This window comes from Corvus brachyrhynchos, unplaced genomic scaffold (assembly GCF_000691975.1).
Source record: "Corvus brachyrhynchos isolate BGI_N302 unplaced genomic scaffold, ASM69197v1 scaffold1, whole genome shotgun sequence".
Taxonomy (NCBI): domain Eukaryota; kingdom Metazoa; phylum Chordata; class Aves; order Passeriformes; family Corvidae; genus Corvus; species Corvus brachyrhynchos.
In genome coordinates this window covers 12,103,259-12,126,834 of record NW_008237222.1, presented here as the reverse complement: position 1 = coordinate 12,126,834, position 23,576 = coordinate 12,103,259, and the positions used below count along the sequence as shown (strand labels likewise).

At 46.2% G+C, this 23,576-nt stretch overlaps 2 protein-coding genes across 2 annotated transcripts in view; both read right to left on the bottom strand.

The window, feature by feature from the left end:
• LOC108445371 (inverted formin-2-like) overlaps positions 1-1,350 on the bottom strand; it is a 21,540-nt gene extending 20,190 nt beyond the window's left edge. Inside the window, exons 1-4 of the mRNA XM_017728941.1 lie at positions 1,346-1,350; positions 975-1,116; positions 731-872; positions 123-227 (exon numbers count right to left, since the gene is read on the bottom strand). Of these exons, the coding sequence (XP_017584430.1) occupies positions 123-227; positions 731-872; positions 975-1,116; positions 1,346-1,350 (394 nt within the window). The remainder of the gene's footprint in view (positions 1-122; positions 228-730; positions 873-974; positions 1,117-1,345) is intronic.
• Positions 1,351-2,145: 795 nt separating this feature from the next.
• On the bottom strand, positions 2,146-23,531 carry LOC103612188 (inverted formin-2). The gene is made up of 5 exons (XM_008629797.2): positions 22,687-23,531; positions 5,142-5,550; positions 3,689-3,804; positions 2,985-3,144; positions 2,146-2,183 (listed from the first exon to the last, which is right to left on the bottom strand). The coding sequence occupies exons 1-5, from the start codon at positions 22,687-22,689 to the stop codon at positions 2,146-2,148; spliced, it is 726 nt and encodes a 241-aa protein (XP_008628019.2). The 5' UTR covers positions 22,690-23,531.
• Positions 23,532-23,576: the final 45 nt, after the last annotated feature.

Genomic DNA, 23,576 nt, shown 5'->3' with positions numbered 1-23,576 from the left:
TGTGAACTGGCAGGATAAGATCTTTTCACTGGTCAGTGGTCCTGAGGGTGTTGCTGGTGCCTTGGTGGGGTTTGATGACCCCACTGGACACCGAGCTGCATGTGCACATGGTTCTCGTTCACCCTGGACGCCTCCAGACAGGCGGGTTTCAGCTCGCTTCTTCTTGCTTGGATGTTTTTTGATAGACAGCAGCCTCTCGATGACTTCTTCAACTGTGTTCCCTTGGACTAGAGAAACAAGTCAGGGTCAGGGAAGGGAATGGGGCCCACAGGCTGGTTCATGCTGTTCAACCCTTACCAAGCAGCAGATCTGGAGCCATGGAGAACCCATTTTCTGGTGTCACTTTACACAGCTACACTTTTGGCTTCCAGGCAATTTCTCTCCCATGCACCCAGCCTACAAACACTGTTTTGAGCACACCTGCCAGCAAGACAGGCCAGCACCAGCGGCAGGATGCCAGCGAGGACAGATTCCCTCTGACTCCCATGACCCAAAGCTCAGGGATTAACCATTAAAACAAGACTCTGAATCCCAAGCCCACTGCTAAACGTGGCCACCCACATGGATGAAGCTTCACATCAAGACATGACCTTATGCAGGTGTAGCTTTGTGCCAGCTTCTGTTCAGCTCTTAACAAGTCCCACAGATTATTTCCTGCACATTGGGGAAAGACTTTTATGGGACAAGGGGAAACAAGAGGAGTGTGCAAGGCTGGATATGTCATTCTTACTGTCATTGGCGAGCAAAAGGGCTCTGTTCACTACAGCATCCAAAGACTCCCACAGCAGGAGGCTGGAGTGATGAGATGGTTCCAAGTGCAGCAGGCTCTGAAGGATGGACAGCAGCTGGACAGAGACTGGAGAGCGGCTCACCTGGAAGACAGAGCAGCTTCTGTCACAGGAAGGCTGGTTCCAAGCAAAGTGGGTTAACTTTGCCATTGTGTGATCTTGCACCCCATGTGAGGGGCTACTTACTTTATTGAAGAGAGATGAAAAGACCTCATGATGATCATTCATGTTTATCCCATCACATATCCTTAATAATTCCTCATCATCCTCTATTTTGAACTCCTCAAATGTGTCACACTGGATAAGCAGATCCTCCTCCTCGATGTCTCTGCAATATTACAGCATCCATTTCCATTGGAGAGCCCTTCACTAATTTTCAGATGATTGTTTTTGTTAAATGGCATTTATCTCTTTGCCTCTCAGACTCAGCCAGTCGGTGTTGAAAGCACCCAACTCTGCCTTATTTACAAAGGATGAGATGCCATCAGTGCATCCTTTCTTGAACTGAATGTACCTCTTCCTACAGTCAACACATACAAATGAATGGGACTTCTCACGGCATAACCTGGCCCAGTATAGGCTTGTTATGGAATTCTCCTTGGAGCTGTAACAACAGAGTGGCATTCTGACCTTTTTGAAACCAGGCCACCACCTTCGTTTTTCTAAAGTCAAGACTAATTGAAAATATTTCAGTGATGTTTCTGTCTGAAAAACTTCCTTCTCTGTTACTCAAAACTGGATTAAAAAAAGCACTGACACTCTAAAGGTGACTTTTTCAGCTCTCTCAAGACCACTCAGTGTTAGAATTTTACCCTTGCTGCTCTATTGAAAGAGCTTCTCTTCCCTAATTTTTATGGTGTTGGATGGAGCAATTCCAGTTACATAGGTAACTGCAACTCACATAAACTGCATTCTAGAATTTGTCACAGATGTTTCTGATAGAACACAATTTTAAAATTACATTCAGATATGCATTAGTAAATTGTTTTAGCTGGATGCTTCTGGGACCAACAGCAGCAGTGAAGTGGTTTTGAACACAGTGAGCAGCTCAGCGAGCCCACAGCATTGCTTCAGATTCAGTCTGAAACAGCCTCAATGAGGACACTGCTACTCCATCTGTGCCCAGAGCCTCTGTGCATGCCATCTATGCCAACAGCTGTCCCCGTGACACTGTGGTTGGCAAGAGCATCTTAACACTGGCCAAATGCCTCCAGTTCCCATGGAATGGGTGCACACAAGCGTGGTCCACTCCACCCAGGCACACTGCACTTCACACAACAGGAGGCTGGATAAGTATTAAGTTTCCACAGCTACTTCACTGTGAATCGCATTTTTAAAAAAATGTAAGTAGAGATCCTTACCTTAGCTTGTCTAAAACATCCAACAGCTGAAGCCCTGGCAGGTGAAAAAAATAGATACAGTTGCATTATAACCCACTTGGTACTGATTTGTTATGATCTTTATATAATGTTATGCTTATAAACACTTTTTGCAGAGAGAAAAAGTGAAAATGTCTTCAGACGGATCTATCAAAGTAGGTAGAGTCATTGGGTAAATGATGAGACACCACAGTACACATCTGCAGCACCTGTGTGAACCACTGCACAATCCCCCTAGAGTTACTGAGGGACACAGGCACTTTTAGGGCATGAGTGACCTCAGTCCAAATTAGACATCCAAAATCAGTCTGATCCGGTCAAATGTTCCTTAATCTCCATGGAGAGAAATGGAGCCCAGGCTCACCAACTCAGATGCACCCGGTGTGTGAGGTGAATCCAAACAATGGTACCTAAGATCCTGGGATTCAAGCCATTGGAAAAAACTTCTGAATCATGGGACAGCCTCTGTGGCTCAACTGAGTAGACACAGAGTGAAGAAACTTCATCAACTCTTACAAGTAGTAGCAACATATGGAAATGTGGCCACATAAGATGGTTGGTTATAGAAATGTTCTGAAGAAGCTCAAATGATAAGGTGCTGGTGGGATTCCAGAAGAGATCAAAACTATGGGAAAGCAGCAAAGTTAAAAAAAATCTGTTGACAGAAAGGCTGCTGAGAATAAAGGTCAAAAGAAAGATGAGAATTAATATTTGCAGTTTTGCTTCCCAGCCTCTTCAGGCACCTTACGGATACATCTGAAAAGAACCAGTTTGGTAACTGACTTTCTCCAGGGAAAGGTGCAACAAACATCCTTACCTATGAACTCGTTTCTGATTTGTGTCCTTGTTCTTAGCTCTTCTTTCCCCAGGATGATGGCATTGATAGCACTCAGCAGTGTCACCATGTATGGCACGTTGTCTGTGTTGGAGAGCTCGTTCATTATGATGCTGAATCGATACTGCTGGTTCTTCACACTCTGTTGGTAACACAAGTGATATTATGGCAAGAATAGTCTATATAGACAGAAATGCCCATGACCGTAGTGCAGGCTCTTAGATGGAGTTATCATCTGAAACACTCAGTTTATGCCACTGTGCACAGGACAGGAACAGAGAGGTAAAAGCAGTACTTTTCCATTATGGAGCAGGGTCTGGTTGGCAGAGAAAGTCACTGAAAACACCTCTTGGATCCCTTCATGCTTTCTGATAACTGATGCATGTACCTGCTCTCATGGGCAGTGAAACATGTGGATGTGGCATCATTTATTCTGCTGATCTGGTGGTGTTTTGCTGCCAGAAAGCACCTTGTGGTTGGCAGTCATCTGTCCACACAAGTCACAGAACAGCACCATAGATTTCTGCTGACCACGAAAAATTTCCTACAGCTTTCACCTTATAAACCCCTGCTTCTCTTACAAAACAATGCAAAATAAACTTCATTCCCACCCTTTTCTCTGGTACATGGATCTGCCTGCACGGATCAAAGCTGAGCCATTCCTCCTGCTCTAACCCAACACTTGCCTTGTAATGGTCCAAGGCATCCAAAGCCAAAGCATGGCCATCTGATGAGTAAATGCACAGTGCAGCCAGGAGCTCAAATATTTGCTTTTTGACCATGACATTAGTTGTGTCAAGTGCTGTAGGAAAAACAGAACAAAACAAAGCAGAATTTATAATGACATTAATGTTCTGAATCTCAGTGTCTTCTGCTACATGGATTATGAGCAGTGATAGAAAAGAGACTGAAGGAGGGGACCCATTACAACGGAAGATGGGAAGAAAAATATCTTAACATACAAATATCCCATCCCAATAGCATTATGTGATGGTAACTTCTAGTGGGAACAGTAAATGCTACAGGTATCCCACTGGCATTTTGGTGCAACTTGTAGTTATTCATCTTTTCACGTCCCAGTGACATGCTGCAACAGCAGCCAAGATTTTTTCAGCACTCACAAAATTTATTTCACATTTTCACATATGGGTGTTTTCTAGAACAGCAGATGAACCATTTTCTTCGATTAATGACTCTTACTTTTAGTGCAGAAAAGCTCAATATGCATATGAGTTAGACCAATTGTTCCAATGGGTCCCCATGAATTCCCTTTTGGCACTACTCTCTCTCTGTGAGCCCTGGGAGCTGGGAGGGAGTGCATTAGACTCTCTTATTTTTCCTGTATTAGAGCACAAAGAAGCTCCAACACTGAAAAGTCCAGGATACCCCCTGTTTTCTCAGTACAAAAATGCCGGCTCCATATTTCACACAGGCTAAGAAAATGCATGGTGAAGAGGAAGGAAGGGGACTTCAAAACTGAAGAGGGAAATAAGCCAGCTTTCAGACTAAATGCATTTTAAAAACCTCTTAATAAGGGTTTCTGGGCACAGCTGCGATCTCTGGAGCAGCACAGAAGTTATCCTTCCAGCACCAGCATCATTAAGTGCTGTACAATAAGTTCTAGGAGATGCCCTGATGAATTGCAAAGCTAACAACGAGCCAAGTGACTAGCAGGAGAATGTAAGTGGTGCTACCTACCATCTTCCAGAAGGAGCAGAGTGAGCAGCACAGAGAGCAGGCTCTCTGGAGTCCAAACATGCCACTTTCCCTCCTCTTTACAGGCTACAAGACTCCAGGCCCTTTCAGTTCCTCTCCCTCTGCCCTTGGGGATCTCAATGACTGAATAGCAAATGTCTGCTGACAACCGAAGGGTCAAAGATTTCCAATGCCAGTACACAGATAAGGCTGGGTTTATCCCCAGCTCCTCAGTAAACTATGGTAATATTTGTGTGGAAATAGCACGGGGTGGCAAAGGCAATGTGACTTCACAGCCGTATTATTTTAAAGAAGAAAACAATCTCATTAATCAGTTGTGACCAACCATTTCCAACAGGCCTGGTGCAGGGCAGGAGGATACAGAACAAGAAAGCACCCCCCAATGCTGCATGTGATGGATGAAGCAGGAAGATGTCTTCTCACCTTGGAAGAGTTTTCTGACGTAGCCCTCGTTGCTCACAATGTACTCTATGCCTCTGTGGGAGTTCATGACCGCTCGCACACAGCTAATGCAGGTGAGCTGAAGCAAGGCATCGGAAATCCTGGCCACTCCTCGCCCAGACAGCCTGTCCAGGGCCTCCAGGAGGAGGTCCAGCCCGGACAGCTCCAGGAACTGGACCATCCAGGCATCATCGCTGTTCTCCAGCCTCTTCTTCAGCCCGGAGTAGTTCACCACGGAGGGCATTTGCAGGAGACGGATGCACAGCTCTGGCTCTGCATTTTCCAGGTTGGCCTCTGACTGGTCAGTTTCCTGGGGTCCAAGTTTCTCCTTTAGGGCAGCCCACTTCTTGTGGGCACCTTCCTTTTTGATTGACATCGTGAATGGTTTGTTCTGCAGAAAAAGAAAAGACAAAGTGAGAAGTTTGTCTGGACTGATCAAAAGCTATCCCTGGAGCAGCCCTGTTTTTTCTTCAGTAATCAGGATGTAAAGCCCAACTACAGCAGGTCCCAGATCTCCAGCATGCAGGGCACACACTGGAACCAGTCCTCTGTTGAAGAAACTCAATATATCCCCACCTTAACCACACACATTACATTCAGGCTCTGAAGACTCTGTGGAGAGACTTTTAGCACATCCAGGCCAGCAAATACAGCTTTAAAAGTAGCCAATTTACACCAGTCAATTGTCACTACCTATTTTCATGCAGTGAAAGGATAAGGTTGGAAGCAGCATTATTAGCTCTGAACACCTAATGCCCATTAAACCACTTCAAAATCTCACTGTGCTGGAGAGGCTGTGCAGTTTCTAAGCATTTGTAATGGGATGGAGGAATCATTTTGAGCATATCCTGCTTATAAGAGCATCTGATTGCCCTGTTCCTTTTTCACTTTTGTTTCTTTTGACTGATGTTGAGGTTAATTTTATAGCACTCACTTAATCCCTTCTTGTCTGCTGTAATAGCAAATATGTTTGTACACATGGTGTTTATGCCTGATAACGTGAGAGCCTGACAGGCTGTGAGTGCAGGGACAGCAGCAGGAGGCTGGCTATGACAACAGCAGAGCACCTTTTTGGAGATGGGGAGTAATGGCCCGTCTCCCTGGAGTACATGGCGTGTGCAGCCAGGCCATCAGCAGCAAGGAAGGCCAGGAACTGACTTAGAACAGAGAAACTGCAAAGCCAAGTGTAACTCTTGGGGCCAGATTTTATGGTTTTAGGCAGGATTATTATTTTTCAGACTCACAGGGATCAAGTTATACGATGCAGGTCCTTTTTCAAAGCAGCATGCAATCGTTTTGGCCACTGAGATTAGCTCAGTTGGTCAGAGCATGGTGTTAATAACGCCAAGGCTGCGGATCTGATCCCCATATGGGCCATTCACTTAAGAGCTGGACTTGATGATCCTTGTGGGTCCCTTCCAACTCAGTATATTCTGTGAATCTGTGATTCTGTTTTAAAGCTGAATTGCTCTCAGAGATGACAGTTTGCCCCACAAAAAGAGGATAAACCTGCTGGACCCAAATCCAGCCATTGATGCTACCTCCCCTTCCTGCCACACCACCAGGACTTCTGTTCCCCTGGGCTGCTGAGTCTGCACAGGGCTCAAAATAACCTGGGGACAGTTGGCCCCAAAACTCAGCACTTCAGGGACTGAAGGGATTATGGGAGAGTGTCATTTTCCCTTCCCAGTTCCAGCACAAGGCTTTCTAGCCCAGCAGCAACTAGAGAAAAGGCTTGAAAAATCTAAACTAAGTAATTTCTTGAAGGTTTTTTTTTCCCAGAAAGCCAAGATAAAGGATGGACCATTTACACTGGTTGCAAAAAAATCTCATTTTAAAGCCTGCCTTGTGATTTTTCCTGGGGACTGAGCTGTTGAGAAAGGTCCTGGCTCCTTCCCTGAAGCAGAGCCACACAGCTTCTGTTTTATCCAGCAACCCATTTTGGCAATCTCCCCTTGGCAAATAAACGGCCAAAAGCTTTGCTCACTGATTAGTGATAGGCATGATATTATAGGCCTAAATATGCCTCTTGGAAAGATGCAAAGGGTGATGGGATAGGAAACTCGAACAATTTCCCTGAGAAAATGTGATGGCAGGACTCTCTGGCAGCTCACAGCACCAAAGTCTGCATTGAGAGGTCACAGGGGTGAAGGAATTAGCAGGATATGGTGACAGAAAATCCATTTAGAGAGCTCTGCAGACTTTTCTTTTGCTTCAGTGGGAAAGAAGCTGGCCAAGCACCCAGTTGCTCCCTGTTCTGTTAGCTGAAAAAATGATGGTCACAATCCAAAACCACGAAGTGGTGAATATACCATCTGAGAACACACTGTACAGCTGAAAAGTGATAAAAAGGACCATAAAAAAACCAACGCAACCAATCCCCAAACAAACCTCCCTGCCAAAGCACAGGCTTGAGTTTCCAAGATTTGTCATCACTCCCTGCAGCCCAGAGCCCTTACTCACTCTTGGTAAAATTCTTGTTGGGATTAGTCAACCCCAGTCCCTCCCCTGTATTCAAGCCCAGGAATTTGGGTTAGGCTTGATGCAAAGGAGAACAGAAATCCTCCCTCACTGGAGGGAGAGAAGCAAAAGTGTCCTGCTCCAGGTTCACAGCCCTGGGGATGGGGCAGTGACCTACAGGTCTCACCAGTCATGGTGACTGCAAATCTACAGTCATGGGGCTGGAGAGGTGCACCTGCAGTCAAATTCTCCTCCATGCTGAGCACGGAGCCCAGCCATCCCTTTCCAGTGCTGGGGTCAAGCTGGACTTTCAGTGTGGGGCAGTGCTGAGGATCATCTGACCTGTGTGTTGGTCACCCTGAGGGGCTGCAGAAGTGGCTGCCAACTGCAAGCTCCCTTTCTCTTGTGGGACTTCTTTTTATACACAGCAAATCACTTTTTTAATTTGAACATGACTAAACATTGCTTATCCAGACAGATAACAAAGCAGGCTGGATTTTTGCTCCCAGATGTATAAATGCCTCATTATATTGTATTTGTATTATATTGTATCAGCTACAGCAAGTCAGAGAAATTACAGTAACAATATTGACCTCAGGCTCAGCAGATTCCTGAAAATTAAGCTCCACCAGTGCAACAGGAGACAGGAAATACCGAGAGAGCATCCTGTTTACCAGCAGATTTGTTCTGAATGATCCTTCCCTCCCACCTGCTCCACACAGATGTGAGGAGATGAGAAACAGAACCAGGCAGGTACCTCTCAAAACAGTTCTGGCCTGTGTTTTTATGCACTAAACTGAACAAATTGGACTGATTAAATATTATTCCCCACAGAGAGTGCACTCTTTTTGTAGGAAAGGAAAAAGGTAGCTAATGTATACTTGTAAAAAGGGAATAAAACAAATAGGAGCTGTGCTATATAAATGGAAAGGAAATGAATATGGAGGAGATGGCAGTATGACTGCAGATGGTGTCATAAATCTGTTTACAAACACAGATATGAGTGATATATTGTGAATACAACATCTTTCCATATTTTCCATGCAGCAAAGTGTTGCAAAGATGTTCAGACACATCCTTAAAGGGCTGCTGGTTTTGCCTTTTATCTCTGACCACAGGAGCTTGTTAGCAGGTAAATGATCTCAGCAAAGTGAGACAGATAAGGACTGAAATGGAACACATCTATCTGGCTGGCTCACAGAGGCTATTTAGACTACATTGGCTGAGGGAAGGAAAGTGCCCTGACAAAACCAGACAGGACAGCTGAATACATCTCACCTCTTGCCAGCAGAAGGGCATGGGGTGCTTTGCTCTTTGTTTCCCAGGCCACAGGGGGGCTATGATGGTGGAAGCAATGTCCCCAGACCCTGTGTCTGACCATGCCTGCAGCACCCATGCTCTGCCTCCCCAGCTGCCTGCTCAGCACTGGGGCTGGGTGCTGCTCCCTTGGGCACATCCTGACAGTGTGTCAGGGACACCCACGGCCACCACAAAGAATCACAGAATCGTTCAGGTTAGACTAAAGACCTTTAAGTTCATTGAGTCCAACCATTAACCCAGCACTGCCAAGCCCACCACTAAACCATGTTGCCAAGTGCCACATCTACGTGTCTTAAATGCAATCCTCTCCTCGTCTTCTCACGCTCAGAGGCTGGTTAGCCCTGATGGGGAATCACAGAATGTTAAGGGGTTAGAATGGACCCTAAAGATCATCTAGTCCCATCCCCCCCACCATGGGCAGAGACATCTCCCACCAGACCAGGTTGCTCAAAGCCCCATCCAGCCTGGCCTGGATGCCAGGGTTGGGGCATCCACAACCTCCCTGGGCAACCTGTTACAGTGTCTAACCACCCCACAGTAAAAAATGTCCCCCTCTTTCAATCTGTACCCATTACTCCTTGTCCTATCACTACAGTTCCTGATGGAGAGTCTACCTCTGGCTTCCCTGTGGGCCCCCTTCAGATACTGGAAGGTGCTGTAAGGTCTAAAGCAGCATCAATGCAAAAGTACTCTTAGTTTTAGGAGATTCCTTTGGGAAACATAAAGCCATCCTGAGGGCTTGTGCTCTTGCACCTGGCAACAGCAACACCACAATTCATGGTGTGAACTCCTTGGACCACTGGGTTTGCAAAGCTGTAATGAATGCTCCCTGCATCCATCCAACCTGGTCCATAAAATTTCCTCCTCATTTCTTTCTGAATCAGGTGCTTCCCAGATTCAGTTTTCTGTGCCTCTCTGTCCTTCAAGTCCACTCCTACAGAGATGACATCTGTGGGAGATAAATCAGGGCACATCAATACTTCTTCCATCCTGTGAAGCTGTGGAGAACAGAGCCGCACAGCCCAGCTTTCAGTCTAAATTATTACATGCCTCCAGGACGACATGGATCACAGCAAGGACTGGGGAGGACACGTAAAAAGAGATTTCTCGGGCCAGCTAAGTATAATTTAGTGAAAACAAAAGGGAGAAAAACTGCAGGTCAAAAGTATTCTGATTTTTTGGGGAGCAGACCCACTGCCTATGCAGAAGAACAGGGCATGGGGGCTGGTGTGTGAGGGGGAACAGCAGCTCCTAGCTGCCCTTTCAAGAATTCTGGGAGCATCCCAATCCCACATGCTGCCCTCACAGCCCTCTGCTTCCCTCCACAATGATGCTGGGGTGAGAAAAGCTCCTTTATGCTGCTCAGTCCCCCTCCCTTCCATGCCTGTTCCTGGCACTCAGGAGCCCGTTCTGCCTGGCTGACTGCTAATGACAGGTTTTGCTTCTGGGTAGTTCCAGTTTTCACTCTGCTGCTGGGAATACGCCAAGCCTTTGTATTTTGCAATGTGTCAGACTACTCAGTCCCTAAAAATGAAACAACATCCTGGCTTTGTGCTTTCCAAAATCACTTCTGGAAGCGTGATGTGTTTCCTTCACCTCTCCTTTTGCTTTCATTTGTGCTGCTGTTTTCCCATGCAGTGTCGGAAGCGCTCACCTACATCCAGGCTAACAAACCACCCTGCCACACCAAGAAGAGTGTGAGGGAACCACAAATCTCTATTTTAGACACCACCCTGGCCCCTTGGTGTGGGCCCCTTAGTGTCTCTAGGAACCAGCATCATTCTCAGTCTCCCAGGGCAGCTGAGGGTAAAGACACGGTGGGAAATTCAGGCGAGCAAACCAAAGGCATGGTTTGCACAACAGACCTTGCCTCAGCATGCAAACCAAGTGCTGCTCCATCCTTCTGCTGCCATGGCCAGTAGACTCAGCAGCCTTTGGATCTACTTATTTTTGATCTTCCCCTGTATCAGAGGCCAGAATGTGTGATTTATGCTTAAAAAAATGAAAAGGTTTTGGAATGAGTGCCCACTCTTGCTCTTCAATACTGAAGAAGTTCATGAGGTTTCTGGCACACTGTGCTTTGCTTTGGCACACATTACAGGAGCTCTCACAACACAGTCCAGGTCGGCTGTGACCTCAGCAGTGCTGCACCATTATGGGGAATATTTTGTTTTTAGGAAATAAGGGAGCGTGGACACACACCCTGCTACAGCTGGTGGGCAGGAGCTCTGCCATCCACACTCTGACTGGGCCTGGCATTGGGCTGGCAATGGCTTCTGCTGGCAGCAAATTTCCAGAGAAGGGCTTCAGTGCACAGACAAAGAGTGGCCATATTGGCATAAATTTGTATCTGTTTTTCCAGTATAGCTTATTCTTTCACAAATAAAGGAAAAAAATGTTGTCCTGATACAGTCCCATCCACCACTATCAGGATGCTGTGTGCCAACACAGCTTTTCTCTCCTGGGCAAATACAAGCTACAGTATTGTGTGATGTCTCACAAAATTGGTAAATGTGTCCAATATAGTTACACCGGGTTACACCGGGTTTAACCCCACCACTTAAAAAAAAATAATTGCTGATGCCTTCTTCCTCACAGTAAATAAATAAATAAATATCTCATTGGGCTGCTACAGGACCACAAACAAATCAAGCTCAAGTGAGATGCTCAAGGATGTTTATGTCAGGACCTTCAGTGGCCTCTAAACCCTTACTTATACGAGAGGTTGCACGAGCTTAGCTTCAAATGGGCTTGAAACCACTCTTTGTTACTGTAACTGTGAAGACACAATAACCACTTCCCTTAACGTGGTGAGCTAGGTTTAAACCAGACTGGTGCAGCAGATTTTGTTTCTGCAATGGCCAGTGCCACTGGAGGGGAAACTGGCCTATCTGTGTGAGTGCCAAGTCAGACAAAGCAGTATCAGGAGCTTTCCATGGTGGGTGTTAGGCCTGGGCACCCTCACATGCTCCCACAGGCCTTGGCAGGCACAGAGGATTTCACGCTGGAGGGATGTGAGGTGGTGGGCAGCACTGGCCCCATGCAGGGGGTGCCACCCCCAGCTGTGCTGCACCAAAGGGGCCACCAATGCCTCACCCTGGTCCTTCCCTAGTGCTGTTGTAAGCAGACCCACAGGGGCCAGAGGGGCATCCTGCCTCCAGCCAGAAAGGAATGGGACTCAGGTCCAGATCCCATGAAAACTCTGATTGGGAGTAAGACTGGTCTGCTCCAGTACCCACATGCTCAGGGCAGAGGCAGCACCTCCATCTGCCAGCAATTCCAGCACCATTCAGCATTTTGAGATGCAATTTATAATTATCATTTGGGGTCATGTGAGGAGCAGAAACTGTTACCCAACAACATGGACAGTGCAGTGATAATTTTCTAAGACTCCTGGCTTCTGCTCTGTGGGAAGCTGTCACACAAGCTGATATGAGAACCAAAACCCTTTTATTGCCTTTTTTTTTTCTTTTTGTTGATGTTTTTAAAAACCTCCACAGGATGCCAAGAGAACATAGAAAACTGTCAGAGGGAAGAACTCCTACCTCAGAGCTGAAGCCAAATTATTCCCTTGTCTCTCCTACATGGAAGGATACTTCTCGACCAGTTGTGTGAGCCCTCCCTTCCCCAGCCAGCTCCTTTTCTCCTTCTCTGCCAAACAACCTTCAGTCAACACAGTGTAAATCCCCAAAAAAGTGTCTCTACAAATCGCATGCTCTGAGGAAGTTCAACCGGATGTCAGTGTATAGTATGCAAATACCACTCTTTGGAAAGGTGCAAGGAAGTGACTTTTCTATAGCCTCCGGGGAAGGTATTTGCATGTCATTTGTCATACCTCTCATTCACCCTGTGCTAGTCACTGAGAGGGTGTCGCTTCCCCCTGGGCTGGGAAGGTGGGAGCCTTGCCCCCACTTCATGTCTGTCTGCCAGTATGAAAAAGCACTCCTGGCACGGGTGACTCAAAGCAGGGAAATGACCAAAGCAGGGTAATGATCTGGCAAAGGAAAGGAAAAACAATGAGAAGGATAAAAGAGGGTGCAGGGTGGCCAGGGTGGTGGGATGGAGAGCATGGGTGTGGGTGGGGACAGCCCCTTGCATCTTGCATAAGCTGCGCTGTGTTTTCCAGCTTTGTGGCACCAGAACTTTAAACAGTGCAAGATCTCAGGGGTCTTTGCAATGCTGGAAGAACCAGGACAGCTTAAAATACTGAGGATGTCTAACCCAAGGCTGCCCACCCTGGGAGAGGAGCCACATAGCAAAGGCTGGGAGCTCAGGCAGTGTCCTCTGGGCAGGGGCTCAATGACAAGAGTTCTGCTCTCATCAGGCACCACTAAGGTCCTGCTGAGCTTCAGCTTTTATGGGCTGAGCAGGCTCTGAAGACATTAAAAGCTCTTTTTAACAGAAAGCATCTCTCTGCCTTTCTGGTTGACATTTCATGTGAAAACTAGTTTGTGAGCCACAGCTGCAAAACGCATCCACTCAGCCTCTCAGGAGGTGTTAACTGAAACACAGTCATTATTAATAAATTGTGAATATTTCAACATGGCCCATTTCAGCATAGGCCTCCTGCCTGTCCCAGGGTAGCAGCTAGGCTTCAAATGTTCTTTCTTACTCTGTGAGGTTCTACCTTCAACTGAACCTCTCAGATCAAACGTTGGAACCCACATCAAGAGTCTTCCTGCCTTAGATGGGAAACTCAACCCTTGTGTACACGAGCACAGCTCCACCAGTACTAGAAATACACTGATCTGTCTGCCCTTTGGCCCAAATTCAGCTGGCCTTTAAGAGATCAACGTGCCCACGTGCTTTCTAATTAAAACACCATAACAATGTAATGTCCAGGGAAATGACTCTGCATAATTCCCCATCCTGCCATAGGAAACACTCTGGGGGTGTGTCCATGCAACCCAAGACTAATGTTAATTCAGGATAGGTTTTACAACAGCAAATGAATGTCTCTTTACATTGCGTGCACTCCTGAAGTGTAATCCCCAAGTCCTCAAAAGATTAGTCGATAATCTGGTTCTTGGGAACAGGACCAGGCTCACAGCAGGTTTTAGGGAAATAAAATAAAATTTAAGAGAAAAAAAAAAATCCTGCAAAGAAAGGATTGTGATGGTGCAAACTCCTGTCCTTGAAAACCATGGAAGCAATGTAAAAGGTTATCAGTCAGATCCCATCAGGTTTCATCTGAAGCCTGGATCTGAGAAATTCCAGAAATGTTTCTCCTCCTAGAAAGGTTCCATCATTTCTGACACGAAAAAACCCCACCCAAAAAACCCCCAAAAGACCAAAAGCAAAAAAGCAGAAGCAGAGAAATCAGGCTGAAAAGCAGGAAAACTAGCTCTCAGGCTGCTCTGTTCCTCTGCAGGCTGCACGGACATGAACTTTCAAGTTGCTCAGAGAGAGGGTAAATGGTTTTCCCCCAGCAAATTAACCCAATTTTACCCCAATTTTCTAGCAGTTGATTTGGTGGTCCTCTGAATTGTAACTACACCAAAATCAAACGGATTACATCAAGAACTAAGAGTTTAGTTCCATATAAGGTAAAGTAGAGCTGAGACCCTCTACTTTCTGTGTATCACTCTGCTGCCTCTGGATCACAGCGCAATGGCTTCACTGCCCACATGGCCGATCCACAAAATTCAGGAATCCAATTAAACAGACATAAATACAGCCCATTCGCCTTTAGGAATTAGATTATTCCTAATTACAGCAATCAGTGTCTTCTCGCTGCTCTACGTTTCTGCGACAAATTTATTCCCATGCCAGTGGCTTTTCACAGAAGTCATGTCAAGGGTTTTGGAAAGGGGACACCCAGCTCATTTCGGGCTGGCAGGGAGACTGTGCCAGCCAGAGGTCTGCTGCAATGGCTCTTTTTAGGTGATCCTGCCTAAAATGCCTCATATCACTCCGTTCTAAATCACTAAACAGCAGCACAGACAGTATTCAAGAATCAGAGGTGCAATATTCACCTCTGCATCCCCATGATGGGTTTTGTTGGGTACTCTGGTACCTATGGGGCCAGTGAAAACAACCAAATGTTTACAATGGAAAAATTAGGGCAATAAATTTGGATAGTTCAATTTCTCTGTTCATCTGAGAACTGAACTCTGAGTTAAGCAACCAGAAGGACCAGTGTCAAACAAAGTGCTGAAAGGGCACTGAAGCCAGGTGAAGACTTATTAATTTAGGGGGACAGCAAAATAAAATTTAGGGGGAGAGCCAAATCCTCCACCTGCCCCCAAGGCTTCTGGCTTTTGCAACACAACCTTGTGCCATGCGGACAGCAGGAGATGCCAGAAGAGCTACTGGGATGCAAACGGAGTGAACTAACGATGACCTTCCCAGGTATTGGGAGAGCACAGTGACAGCAGCCAGTCTGCTCCCTCCTTGGGGAGCAGAGACATCTGAGCATCCTCAGGAAATCACAGGAGCAAGACAGGAACTGCAAATCTGACTGCTGCTGGCTCTTACTGAATTTCTCTACTCTCCTTGAAGACTGACATCCCTCCAGCTCTCTTGTCACAGACCAGCTCTCCAATTGCTTTTCAGCTGAATGCATTCACTTTAGAGGATGCTAAAAGGAGAAAAAAACCCCTTCTGAAGTAGTCTTTATCTGATGAATACTTCAGATAAAAAAATAAAGGACTCTGCTAGTGCCGGTGGCATATTTCCGGGAACTTTGTACCTAATGGGGTTGATCTGCTTAAAACATCCTTAACATTTGCTCTGCAGTTGTCTTGGTAGGAAGCTTCTGCAAGAAAGAAACATCCTGTTTAGGGGAGGGCGCTTCCATCTGAGGAGATTAAACCATTAACTGTGAGGAACTTGGAGCTTAATTTGGAAAGGTGTTGACAAAAATCTCTGCCAAAACCCCAGACAGCGGTTCTGCCCAGAGCATAGACCCAGGTACAGGTTTCTAAAGGCTGTATATGCTCCTAAGCATAGGCTGGGTAAGAAGCCTGATATTTGTTTATTTATCCAGCATACATACATTGCACCTGTGCTAAGGCTGCAGGGAAACTGCTTAGGCACTGCCAGGATTAAGGGTGCCATGGTGGCTGAACTCTGCTCCCTGGTACACATGCTGGTGCTGCAGCAGCAAGGAGATGTAATTACAGAAAGAAGACCTTCTGAGCCCTGCCCCGGAGGGAGAGAGGCAGGCAGGTCCTGTCCAGGGTTTGGCTGTATCCTTGCAGCACAAGCACAAATCCTCCTCACCTGCACAAGGATGAAGATCTTCAGTTCTTCCCTAGAAACCAGTTTGATGCTGGAGGTCCACAGGAAAGGGCCGAAGGCACCACTAAGCCAAAGAGCTACCCAGGCCTGTATTTACAGACATCGCCTCTGAACAAAGCTACCAAGACACCAGAATAGTACAGAAGGGGGAGGCGTTTTTCCAGCTGTTCTCCAAACAAGTTGCAAATGCGATTCCCTTCTATTGAGATCAGCTTTTCCATTCAGCTGCTGATGAATCACAGCAGCTGGTATCTCATCTGGTGAACAGCCCAAACACAAACATCCTGAGTGTTTTTGTTCAGATAAGCTGACCATAGCCAGGATTCCTAATGGCATGGGTGAAGCACGTACTGCACACATTAAGGAGAACAGCCCCAGATACTGCCAGGTACTTTCCAGCGCACTTGTGTGAATATGAATGTTACTAAGAGTAACCAGAGAACCTGCTCAGCTGCTAATTCAAGAAGTTAAGCATTTGAGCCGTTTAAAATAAATGCTTGAAGAAGGCTGGATTAGCATGATTTCAACATTAATCCACTCCAAAGATGCCTTCAGACTGTTTTCTCTATTGCTGGGTAAGGAAAGTCTGAAGAGCCTACTTTATAACGCAGTAATCCTAAAATATTAACGGGCTTAACCTTTCATTTTGCTACAGTACTCGTTCCAGCTGTTTTGAGAGGACCTAAAATTGTCCTCCTAGATATTATCTTTCCAGTTTTAACTTAGTCTTGGTATTAATGTGAAGAGATTTTAGTGTGGCCCAACCAATTGGGGATCATGGGAAAGTCTCATGCTGGGTCAAAATGACCTTACTATACCTGCAGGTTTTTCGGTTTTTTCTTATCACTTTAGAAACAAGTGATACTGTTTTGTTCTTTGCAAAGAAATCAATTGTTCAATCATATCCTCAGGTTTGCATAGTCCAAAGAGTTGCAGTGCTTTATGCCAGCTAAACATGTGGCTGTCATTAATCTTCAAGAGGAAAATCACTATATTTGTCTGATAAGTTAATACACAACGAATATTAGGACATAATTTTATACGTGATTCATCTCTACACATATGGCTTGCTTCAACACTTGCTTACAAGTGTTATCAGAACAGGGGTTTGGGAATTATAGGCTTGTAAATCAATTTAGCTTTGTGCTAAGTCCTTTCCCTTCCTTTCTAGATAAATAGAGGCCTTATTTAAGGCTTGGTAATGTTTGTGGAGGTTCAGTCCATTTCCAGTAATGGAAACAACAAAACCCAGGATTTATCCCCAGGCTTATGAAAGAAGCCTCAGGACTGGGTAAATATAAAATAACTCATGAATATTGGACTGCTTGTTCTGAAATGGGGAATTACAGCCCATCAGTGCATAAACAAGTGAGCACAGCCAGGCAGACTGGAAAGCAGCCTTCCAAGGGAGAAATGGAGCAGCTCAGCCAGGTTTCAGATGAGAGCTACTCAGGGAGCCGGCTGCCACATCAGCAGGACACAAACCAGAAAGAGAACAAGTTATAAAATGTATCAGGGAATAAAAACATTTGTTCCCCAGTTCACCTTCATGGCAGGCTCAAATTTGCACTATTTGTCATATAAGTCAAGAAGAAGACACAAATACTTCCTAAATTGCAGAGCCCACTGCTGACATGCCAGGTAAATACTGTAACACCCAGTTTCTTATTCTGTGAACTTTTTTGCTCTGGCTCAGAGCAGATTTGCTTTACTGCATTGTGCACACAGTTGAAAGTTAAGCCGACCAATCCTAAAGGATTTTTCTTTTTTTTTTTCTTTTCTAAATAGCAGAAGTAATTAATCTGCTTCAGAGAATGAATCAGCCTTTTCTGAGCTAGAAACACACAGAGGAGATTGTGGCTGTTTCTGGGGCAGGAGGGAGGCTTACTCACACAGCTGATGCAGCGGAGGCAGCCGCCCAGGGTGCACAACTGTGGGCTGCAAGGGGGGCAAAACCCCAGAGCCACACCCCAGAACCCCCCAGTGCCATCCTGTGCCCCCAAGGGACCCGCTGGGACAGAGGGAATGGGCTCAGCACTGCAGTGCAGATGGAAGAGATGAGCTGGTGCATAAGGAAGGGTCCAGGGAGGGCTGTGTGGCTTTGCCTCTCCTCCTGCAGCCCCCTGGGCTGCACCCACTCCTGGGAGTAAATCCTTTGGCAGCAGGGGCCATCCTTTTCTTTAGGTGAAGAACCTTGATCTGGGCCAGACGGTGGAACGAGTTGATTTGCCACAGTTTGACTTCTCGGCAGGCTGTGGGAAGAACAGCATTGCTCACAAAAAGCTGCTGCCTTGTACTATGGGAACTTCTGTTTCCAACTGGGGCTTCTGTCAGAAAATAAAGCTAATGCTTAGCTCACTGCTTCCAGCCAATGCTCAGCAATGACTTAACAGAAAAGCAGAACGGGCGAGGAGCAAACAGTTCCCAGAAAGGGGAAACCAGCAGGACAGAAGCAGTGTGGAGACAGCTGCCTCATTAAAAATAATACAATTTAACTCATGGAGCAGAGGGCAACACAGTTATGCCCTAGATGCCTGACAAAAGCAGAGCTGCTCACCAAAGTTATAAATAAAATTTAAATAAATAAATAAATAAATACATAAGGATGATGCCAACTTCATTCATTGATCTGGAGAGAGGAAAGGGGCTCTGCTGCTGCCCTGGGGGCTACTGCTGCTTCCCTCCCTTCATCCCCTCTGCCGGCCAGGAAATGCTGGGAAGAGGCTGTGCCTCCAGCAAGGGAAGGGCTCGCCTTGCAGTCCCTGGGACATGAGTGGGGCTGGCATGTCCCTCCCTCCCTCTGGGGAACAGAGGGAAGGGGTGGCACAGGTGGCCATGGTTCCCTGTGCAGAGGCTCTGTGCAGAGCAGACAGGAGAGCAGCTCATTTGACCTCTGAAATGGCAAAATCACCAACATTTTCCACTTTAAAGTATAACTAAATATAGAGGTTTTATGGTTGCAGGATGCCTCCTTTCCCACAGTTTCCTGGCGTGATCTCCAAATTCCTCTGATGTCCTTGCTTGTTAAAACGTGACTCAGCTCTCCCATCTGGAAAAGTGGAGACCCACACAGTTCCAAGGTGGCCAGCTGCCACTAGTGATGTCCTATGGTAGCATTAGCCATCAGCTTGGGAGCAGCAGAGGCAACAAAAGGCTTTGCAAGATGGATTTGGGGTGAAATCAGTGTTACAGAGCCTGCGTGTACTCTGTGAGCGGCAATGCAAACCATCAGCTGAAATTTTCCTGGTGTCCCTTGTGGGGAAGTCCTCTCAGCACCAAGGAGTGACTGGGGACACCTGCTCACAGACCCTAATGGAGCAGCAATGCAAAGACCAAATCCCTCGTCTGCCCTCACACATTCCACAAAATGAATACTGTTCACACCTCAGCTGAATAATGGTCGTGGCAAGAATAACAAGCGGGAAGTCAATGCCAAGTAGCACCACCTGGTGATAACTACTACACCCGTGCCAAGCTGGACATCAGGCCTTACCAACTACAGCATTTGGCAGCTCCTCCTTTGCCTGTACTTGTGTTACTGGACATAGTGCTGGAACAATGTCCCTTCTGAAGTGAGCTCTCTCTTTCAGGGTCATTAACCATTTGGGAATCAGCTGGGTGACTCCAATGCTGGAATGAGAATTTCATCCACTGTCTCTCAGTCCTCCTTTCTGGCTTTGTCTGGTGTCCTTTATCAGCTCAGCTGGTTTTTCAGAGACCTTGAAATACACCATCAAATGCTACAGAGCTTTTTGCAAACACTATTGCTTGCTTAAGATTCTCACTGATCTGTGGCTTCAGCATTCCCAGCACTTTGAAATGTCAGCTCAGGTATCAAAATAGTAGAAAGAGCTGAATCCGTGAACAGTACGTGTTCATTACATCAAACACAAACCCCACCATGCTGTTAGAAGCTCTCCTGATGCTTTCTGCAGATGTGAAAGGCTGGCTGACAAAGCAGCAACAAATGTTCATCTGCCACATCACACAACCACTTTTAATTTCGGGCACTCCTGTAGATGCCAAGCTATGACTCAGGGGTTCATGCTTGAACCCCACACCTCTATTTTCTTCCGTGTTCAGTTTCATAAAATCAGCTCATCTGCCATTGACATTATCTGGTAGCAATCATAAAGCTTGGCTGTTGCTCATTAGTTATTCTTTTCCTAGGAAAAAGGAGCCAGAGAATATTCACCCTTGACAAGGAACCTGAGAGACACTGAGAAGTCGCCCAAATGTAGAGAAGCCTTTTTTTTAAACATTCCCAATCTGTGCTTCACTCCAGTTCCTAAAGCATGCCTGCAGAACTGGAACCACTGGAATGGTGTGACAACCCCACACCCGACCTGTGAGCATGAAGCTGCCCTTCGTTAGAAGGAGAAAGTCAAGGTTCAAAATTTGGTGTGACTTTTTTCCATCCCCCAATTCATTCTTAGCATTTCAGTTGACAGAACGGACTTGAAAAATCTCTGAAAAATTAAAATACAGATCATTTGCTCGCTCTGTTGTGGCATTTGGTGCTCTCAGTGCTTTTTCTGGCCATTGGGAGATGAAGGCAGCCTCTGCGAGACCAAGCTCATGAGCATGGTATGACAAACTGCTGCACAGGCAATGCTGAGAAACACTGGAATAAACTTGAGCTTGGTGGATAATGCCAAAGGGATTATAATATATTAAGTCAGAAGCAGGTAGTCATGCACTGAACACAAGGGGTATCACACTGCAGAGTTGTATCTAGTTTCTGCAAAATATTTAGCAATTTTTCACCTAGTTATATAAAAAGCAACATACAATGTTAATGAATGGAGCAGGGATAACTCCTGTTTATCTGCACCCACTGCAGTATTTTGGACTGAGCAGAGCTGGATTTGTTCAGTGCCACTGTGTGACCCCATGACCTGGCTTTGTTGATTTGGTGGTATTTTCTCTGAATCATTATTGATAGACCTTACTGCAAATATTAAGAAGGAGGATATTCAACTGCAAGCTTAACCTGAGCTCAGATATGAGCACTGAGTTTGCCTGAAGTTCCTTCAGCTGTTTCAGCTCGATGAATGTTGTTCACTGCCCAGTCTGCAGCATTGTGTTGCTGCCCACTGCTGAATACACCCATCTTCTATTCATGGCTGGTTACAGTACAGTGGTAGGATTAAACAGCCCTCATCAACAGAATAATCATTGCAGAAAAACCCCACATCTAATAATTGATGCCATGGAAGTAAATCAGGTGGAAAGAAGGACAAAATGCAACTTAGCTTTTTTTGCTAAGAAAAATTTTCTGCTCAGCCGCTCTAGGAAAATTATCCAGCATACCTGGCACACAAGACAGGGATAAAGTTCAGCTACAACATATCTGAAGCCACCTGCTATGCAGCTCAGTGAAATCAGGAGTTTACAAACAAAAGATGAAAATTGGTAAAAATAAAGAGGGTACAGACCTAGAAGGATCAGACAGACAATGAAATGGAAGGGGTCAGTCTGAGTTTTGCAGGGGTCACTACTGAAAGTGAGAAACACTCCATTCTACTTAACTTCTCCCTTCATGACAGAGCAAGTGGGAGAAAGCTGGGGGCATACTGAACCAGCAGAAAACACGAGGATATGCAATAGAAATGGGATTAATAAAATGGCTGGAATACGATGAGAGCTGACAGCAGAAAACAAAAGTCAGATGGACACCTGGAGATGAAAATCCCAGCTTCCCACCCCCATCACAGGACAGGAGGAACCTGAAGAAGATGATAATTGCAGCACCTACCTGGTGAGGGATTTATTTCTAGGTGAGGTGTCAAAGCATGAGAGGCACAGGACAGACCTCTGAGCCTTGCAGCTCTGCTCATCCACAGGGAAGTCGGAGATTAAGAAGCCCAGCTCACAACTGCCAGGGATCAGCAGAAGCTGGAGCCTGCTTCATGAAAGCAGACAGCAAGTTCTAGCTCGTTTGGCATTGCACAGTAAAGAGAAAAGCATGCAATTCCTATTTCTACACTGATAAGAGAGAGAAGCATCAGACTGGGAGAACTAAGAAGTCATAGTGCAAATAGAAAGTAAGAAAAAGCCATATATTGGAGACAAAATTGTAATATCAGTTCAGTAAATGTCTGAAATTTCCCATTCCCAGAAGACTGGCAACAAATGAATTACAGTCGTGTGCAATAAGGCACAATATCATTCTGTGTTTAGATTTGCTGACCTGCCAGGTCTCTTCCTGTCCTACATTTAGATTATCTTTTATACAATGGGTCTTGTACACTGCTTGCATTTTTTGAGCAGTATTTTGGATGACAGCCTAGAATGGGGTTATTAACTTACCCTGTTATAAGTAACAGGAGAAAAAAAAAATCTCATATTCTCACAGATTCCTGCGATCCCCTCCCCCCGGCCCTCTAGTTTTGGCAGCCTCTGTTTAGTGGAAAAATAAGCTTAAGTGGATGGAAGAGAAATGAGATTAGTGGCCAGACAGCCCAAATTCTGAGCAAGTTCAATAGGACGATGGCAACCTTACCATAACTCTGCTGACTCCAACTTTTCTCTTCAACTAACTTAAGCCAGAAGTTTTCTTGCAGTCTACCATGGAGCCCGAAGTGTTTTAAACTGTGTTTACCCAGAAAAATTCTTCAGTCTTAAGAATCCATGAAAAAGAACAGAAAGTTCACAGCGTTGATCAGGTAGAAGAGGGATGACCACGAACACTGTTTCGGGGTATTTCTCCTAAGATCAGTGTGTCTGAGCACTCCTTCCCCGCCCACAAGCTCTGGAATTCAGCTCTGTATGCTGATGTTGCAAGAAGCCATTTAATCACTGCCGAGTTATTGAGCAAAAGGGAGGATGAGGCTGGAGAGAACTATGTGGGAAAACCGGGCAGGACTTGGGAGACCGTGTCTGAAAACCACTGGATAACAGAATATTTCAAAATAAAAGCTTCAAAGTGGCCCAGCCCAGACGCAGGCACACCGGCCATCCACACCATGCCGGGAGATGCTCTGCCAGCCCCAGGCACAGCAGGACCACATCCCGCCTGCACATCACACCTGCAGCCTGCACCACGTTGCACCCACACGTGCAATCTGGACCACGTCACACTTACACACGCTGTGCCTGCACCTGCGATCCAAACTACATCCAGCACCTGCCACCCGAACCACACGCAGCCCTTACACGGTGTGTTTGCGGCTGCAGTCCGGACCAGCTCCCACCTGTGTGCTCCACCGTCGCACCGGCAATCCAGACTTCATCCCACCTGTACACCGCGCTGTTGCATCTGCAACCCGGACCGGCTCCCACCTCCCCTGTGTACCGTCAGAGCGGCAGCAGGAGCGCCGTCCCAGCGATGCTCCACACCTGCAGCCCAAACCGGGTCCCACGTACACCTCCCTGCTGCTGTCGCGCCTCCAT